The 6180-nt window shown below is 56.5% G+C and overlaps 3 protein-coding genes across 3 annotated transcripts in view; 1 reads left to right on the top strand and 2 right to left on the bottom strand.

Annotated features, from left to right (window-relative positions):
• Positions 1 to 276: 276 nt before the first annotated feature.
• Positions 277 to 1482, bottom strand: MONBRDRAFT_460 (uncharacterized protein; the record flags this gene model as incomplete). Its single annotated transcript, XM_001744075.1, has 1 exon — positions 277 to 1482. A coding segment is annotated over one exon (1206 nt), but the record flags the coding sequence as incomplete, so codon positions are not given.
• A 726-nt stretch (positions 1483 to 2208) lies between these two features.
• Positions 2209 to 4588, bottom strand: MONBRDRAFT_23877 (uncharacterized protein; the record flags this gene model as incomplete). The annotated part of the gene is made up of 7 exons (XM_001744074.1): positions 2209 to 2387; positions 2821 to 2986; positions 3025 to 3231; positions 3377 to 3516; positions 3873 to 3953; positions 4101 to 4250; positions 4399 to 4588. The coding sequence occupies 7 exons, from the start codon at positions 4586 to 4588 to the stop codon at positions 2209 to 2211; spliced, it is 1113 nt and encodes a 370-aa protein (XP_001744126.1).
• A 946-nt stretch (positions 4589 to 5534) lies between these two features.
• The window catches only part of MONBRDRAFT_15748 (uncharacterized protein), a gene marked incomplete at both ends in the record, with an annotated part of 1881 nt that continues 1235 nt past the window's right edge, over positions 5535 to 6180 (top strand). Inside the window, 3 exons of the mRNA XM_001744258.1 lie at positions 5535 to 5784; positions 5939 to 5974; positions 6082 to 6113. Of these exons, the coding sequence (XP_001744310.1) occupies positions 5535 to 5784; positions 5939 to 5974; positions 6082 to 6113 (318 nt within the window). The remainder of the gene's footprint in view (positions 5785 to 5938; positions 5975 to 6081; positions 6114 to 6180) is intronic.

Below are 6180 nucleotides of genomic sequence, written 5' to 3'. Positions count from 1 at the left end.
GGAAAAATTTAACCCTGAAAAAGGGGCCCCCCCCCCCCCCCCCCCCCCACACACACACACACACACAAAACATTGACGTCCTACCGTAGCAATTGGGACTGAATTGAAGAGAAGCAAGACCATGGCCAGGAAGAGTAGGACCAAGAAAAGAGGCAAAAGCTCGCAGCCATCAGTGCATTTGCCATCGGTCATGGAATGGTTGAGGGCAGCGATGCCTGGTATCGCGCTGTCCCAGGCACAAGCACACTGGTGGAAGTGGTCATCATAGGTGGTGTTGCAGCCTGCGGCGCAAGGGCTAAAGTAGGTAATGCCCGTCATGGCGTCACACACAGGGTGATAGGCCTTGGAGTCGCAAGCGCAGGCTGGTAGGCAGCCCTGGTAGATGCTCGCGTTGGCTGGAGTCCAAGAGGCCGCTGGGGTGGAGAGACCTGCCAACCGAATCTGATCACAACGTACAAAGAGCATGGGCGTCAAAGGAAGCATGATCAAGGAGGATATGAACATGGCTCGCGTCGTCTTCTTCGCACTCCAACGACGCCAGCGTGGCAGGAGCCCGCCCAAAAACATGCCGAGCGTAGCCCCCGTAACGATGCAAGCACCGCTCAGAAAGCTCGCAGTCGAGGCCGTGAGATGGAACTGCGTCTCCACATAGGCGGGTAGAAAGTTGCCGATACCTGACACAATGGCCACATCACAAACGTTGCCCAGCGCCACACCCGCAAACGTCGGGTTGCGGTTCAAGGCATTCATTTTGCTCCAAAAGGAACGCTGAATGTTGACAGCGTGTCGACGCCGGAGATCGCGAATCCATTGTGTGTTGGGCAGCTGTCGGGGCACAAAGAACCAGAATGTGGTCACGGCTGCGCAAATGGAGGCGCTGATGAGAAAACCGATCCACCATGCGCCCACCCAGCCGGTCGAGTCGGGGTCAATGTCCTGCCCGGTCTCGTGGCCTGGACTGACATAAATGTTGAGAAAGACACCGCCAAGAATGTAGCCCAAGGCTGGGCCAGCCGCATTCAGCCCAAAGAATATGCCCAGGTAGGTAGAATTGGCCTCGGGCTTGACATTGTCATCCAGAAAGGTGAGGCCCAGCGAGTATATGGGGCTGGCGGCTGTGCCGAGGACCGCCATGGATAACAAGAAAATGGCAAAGTACCCACGCGGTGGTGCAGCAGCGCAAGCATCGTTTATGCTATGACCCCCATCGCAGAGTTCATTGGACTGGGCCCCAACGGCTGTATAGGGACCTGCAAGCCACACGGGCAAAGTCATGCAGAACGTGCCTGCGGCAAAGGCCAGAGCAGCAAACCCCAACCAGCGTGGGCGGTGAGCAGTGTGCCCATAGTGCGTGATGACGACCGCACCGAGAGCAGCAGCAAAATCGTAAGCACCAGTCAGGATACCCATCATTGTGCTGGAGTATCCAAATTGGCGCTGAATGGAAGATATTGCCACCGGGTAGAACCCCGAGGTGAACATGGATTGTGAAGAGCCAAAGATGACCAGCAGCAGGAACGGGTAAAGCGCGCGCGTCATGATCGCGGGCCGTGCAAAACTTTGCCCGCAGCATCGAATGGTGGCACTTGCAACAGTTTCGGGATCAGCTGCATCGGACGAACTGGAGGCTGCTGACAAGACATCCTCGTCACTATGGGCTGGCAGTAAGCGATGGTGATCGCTCACGCCGGTCGAAGAGGACAGCGATGTGTCCTCCATGTTCATCGTCGTCGAGGACAATCAAAAAAAAGCAAATTGCTGGCCAGCTGGCGCAATGATCCGATGTATTGACTCGCTGGACCAAATGTAGAGGCAAAGCCAGCTCACTCCTGTGTCTCCATTTGCCGCCGGCCAACCAAGGCACAACAGAGGGACCAAGCACGTTCAAGCACGCAACATGCCCTGCTCGATGGAGCGCGATACTTAATCACGCCAATATGGAAGTTCTGATGAGCACCGCCTTGCAATCTTGACTGAAGCGGGTCGCACTGCAATTCAACCTGGACGTTGGATCCCGGACCTTGATCTCGCTGCCGAACCCGGTCCGCGGAGGTGGCAACCAACTGCGCCCGCGTTTTGCGCGCGAGGAACTGAAGCCGTGCGAGCGAGCATTTGAGATCTGATGATGTTGTTTCGTTCTTCTGCTTCTGATGTCAGATGAATTTGCTCTTTGAGTCGTGGAAGATGAATTATCAGAAAATGGGCACCCTAATCGGTCGGCTGCGCCGCTGTGTCGCCCGCGGTATTGTCTTGATGCCTTGCTTCAGACAGCGCGTCAGAGTCGAGCGCGGAGAGTGGCGGGAGGCGATCTCCCCACACGCGCGCATTGCTGTCCTCCCAACAAGCCTTGCCGAAGCGCTTGCTACGTCGCACTGTCTCCACCTCACCTGTGTCAGACCCACCAATGATTGAGCGCAAAGAATAAGACGAAGAGTTGCATCCCATGGACCGAACCTGACCCATGGGAAGCAACGAGGCATCACTGCACACACGATAAGGCAGGCAAGAAGCTAACCATCTGGGGTGCAAGTATCGTAGACAACATGGCCTGAGCGCTTTCGAGGAGCTGTCACGATGCGGGGCCACGGTAATACGGCGGTGTTCAAGTCGGCCAATGCCTCCGGTTTAGCAACAATAAGGTACGAGAACTTGACTGGCAAAAAGCTTTCTCGGGTTTGTTGTCGCGTAAAGGCCTGATGAGAGAGTGCGAGTGAGGAGATGCGTGAGGCATGGAACTCGGGTTCATCTGCTACAAGAAGCCGGTGCCGGCTCATGAACCCTGCCAAAAGTGGCAAGATGCAAGTGATGCAAGCAGCTCACCAATTTCGCCGGCGCGCTGACGCGAAGTGGAACTTGGCACGGCTTCAACGTGGGGCCCAGTGGGCAGGCCAGTTGATGAGGACACTGTCAAAAGAGAGATGCGGGCCAGGTGACAGAAGAATCCCAAGTGAGGTGACGGCAGGCCCTTCGCATCCCGCCGCGGATCCTGCAAAGCAGGGAGGCGACCATTGGACGGCAACGTACGGGTGCTACCATGGTGCCAAAGTCCTCCTGTGCCATGAGCCATTCGCGAGCTTGCAAGAGAAGCTGAAACCCGTTATGGTAGCCGTGCTCAATCAAGACCATGTAGCGTTCTGTCTTGGCCCAGAGAAGCTCAAGGGCAGTCCGACGTGCACGCAGATTGGGCTGCTCGCTGAGTGTGTAGGCTGCCACCGTGAGGTCATGTCGTTCCTACGCGAGCCCCAGCCACGGGAAGGCATGTCAGAGCCCACGGGATGACAATCTGAGCGGAATCTGGCCAAGGCCCGTGGGACCAGCACGCCCGTGGGGAACGCCATCTCAAGCCGAGTGGAAAGGGCGAGGCCGAGTATCGTACCTGCTGATTGAGGTTGACGTAGCGAAATTGACGCAAGTGCACGTGTTCGGGACTAGGTGCAACGGCAGCCAGAACCTCGTGCATGGCTTGCGATGCATCAATGGCATGGTAGTCTAATTGGTTTGATGGCCACACTTGCGCTGCGGCCCTGATGCAGGCAGACAATGGAGACAACAAGGCAGAATATGCGGGATTCATGCAAACAAGTAAGTTCCACATGGGCGCGCATCTGGACATTGAGCTGGCTTGAGCTGGGAGAGATGTACCAGGCTGTCGAGCCAATGCCAGACCCCATGTCCAGGATGGAAGTTGGTGGCGCCATATTTGTTAAAGAGGCGAGCTACTGGGCCAGAAGACGGATGATGAGACTGCCTCGGACAGATTGAATACAGAACAAGCGCGAGAAACATCGACGACGTAGGAATGGGGTGGCTGAGTATACATGCCTCTGTTAATACGCGGTAGGTTGAGGCGTAGTGTGAAGGGGCCCACGCACGAAGGTAAGCAAGGGCCTCTCGCTGACCGTAGGAAATGGTATTACGGAGAGGAAGATCCTTTTCATCGGTCACAGTTTGATCTGCACAACCAGACGGGAGCGAGGAGAGGGCGGAAGGGGGGGAGGGGGGGGGGGGGAGAGAGGACGGGCGCCGCGAGGAAGAAAGCTGAGGTGAGAAACGGGAGGTCCGGCAACGGCTGACCAGACGCCAGGGAGTCCACGACGTACGACGCAGTCGCTCGGGCAGCTCAATATCGGGTAAAAGCCGAGTACAGACAAAGTGATACATGGGACGGGCGTCGATGGCCGACTGTCGCTCGCTCAGCGGCGAGCTGCCAGCAGGGAAATGCGTAGGTACGCGAAAGGGGATGAGCGATGCTGGTCATTGATGTCAGCGGGCACGCAATGAAAGCGGCCAAGCGTATTGAAATCAGGAAAGAAGGCGCAGAACGATACCGAAGCAATACGAGGACAGCAACTGGACGAGCACCAAGAAAGCCCGCCCCAAGCTCGTTGGCCACCTCACCTTTGAGCAAGTCAAGAGCATTGTCGAGCATAATCAAAGGCGGGTCGATGGTCTTGAAGTTGAAAGAGGTAGCCTCGGGGGCAAACTGGTCAAAGTCTCTCTCTGTTAGCCCTGATATCCCCCTCACCCATCGCCCAGCTCGCCAAGCCGTAGGCAGTCGCCGGCTCCCTGCTGTCGCCACCGCCGCCATCGCCGCCGTCGTCCAAACGCCAGAGCGTATGTGTGTGTCCGCACTTTAGCGCACGACTGCACCTTGGTCAACAACTGCTGTTGTCAACATCCAAGCCGACGACAATTACCAACTGTCCCAGAACGTCTGAATTGTCAGAGTCTTTTGACGCTTTATCTCTGAAATTCCTCTCGATCTCGTGTCATTCCCTGAAATTTGTTGAAAGTTTGCCTTGATCTCTGGCCCTCGCTTGGTTAAAACCTTAGGTCCGATTCTCAACTCCGCCTTTTCTCTGAAAGTTGGCTGGCGCTCTTCCATATCTCTTCAATCCTCAACGATCAGCTGCCCTCTCTCTTCAAATCTCTTCCCCTTTTTCTCTTGACCTTTCGGTTCGCAAACGGACCGTTCATCGCCCGCCATCATCGCCCAAAGTTCCGTGCCCGGTCATCGCGACCGCAGATCTATGGCAGCTTGCTCGAGTACATGCGTTGGTAATGTGGGATAGGCTGTGGCCGTAGACTTGCGAGAGGACGCAATAAGAGAGTATTGGCACTTGCGAGACGAGAGCGACTTGCCCGTGTGTGCCGACCATCCCTCCCTCGCCTTGTGCCGCCGACGCGCGCTGGGGGTGTCACGCGCCGCGACACGTTGCTGATTTCCTTGTCTGCCTACAACAAATTGCTCCCCCACGCTCATCAAGTCTTTGCTTCAAAGTCCAAGGAATCTGGCGAGGAGCTTTTCGTGCTACCCTGGATCATCTGCTCGGCCCCACAATCGCGAGCGTCGCGCTCGAGACATGCATGGCCGAGCGCATCCCCCAGGTCCTGGCTGATCCATGACTTGCGAGCCGGGCTTTGCACAACTCTTCTCTTTAATTTGTCTTTCAGAAGGGTAGCGACGGACTGACCTTCACTCCACAGCACACTGCGCGATCAACCGAGCTCCCCTGTGACACGACATCAGCAGCATGTCGGTCAAGGTGGCGGTGCGATGTCGCCCCTTCAACCGGCGTGAAGTCAACGCCCAGTCCGAGTGCGCCATCACCATGCATGAATCCAGTACCGTCCTTCACCAGCCAGGTAGTGGCCCAGACCGCCACCGGCAGTTCACTTTTGACCACAGCTTTTGGAGCTTTGATGCCAAGGACAGCCACTTTGCTGACCAAGAGAGTGTTTACACAGCCGTAGGCCAGCCACTCTTGGATGAAGCCTTCCAAGGTCAGTCCCCTGCTCAGCCACACGACGCTCCAAATGAAAGCCGCCGCTTGTCCGTACTGAGGGGATAGGATCCTCAATCCAGAGCTGTCCCTCATGTGGGGCACGCCGCTTTCTCTCACCGACCTGGTGTGGCCACGGATTGCCCACATCACAGGCTACCATGGTACCATTTTCGCCTATGGGCAAACCGGTATGTCAACAACAAGTCAACACCAGGGCTTTCTCTTGTAGCTCCTTTTTGTTCATCGCTCCAAACCGCGCCTCACGCGCCCGTGCACCACCATGCATGACTTGCAGGCGCTGGCAAGTCCTACAGTATGATGGGTGGAGTTGGCTCGGACCGTGGCCTGATTCCCCGCCTCTGTGAGGCTCTATTTGCACAAATCCAAGACAAAC

This window comes from Monosiga brevicollis, genomic scaffold (genome assembly GCF_000002865.3).
Source record: "Monosiga brevicollis MX1 MONBRscaffold_5 genomic scaffold, whole genome shotgun sequence".
Lineage (NCBI taxonomy): Eukaryota > Choanoflagellata > Craspedida > Salpingoecidae > Monosiga > Monosiga brevicollis.
Note: the sequence above shows the minus strand (reverse complement) of the source record. Positions and strands in the feature narration are given on the sequence as shown.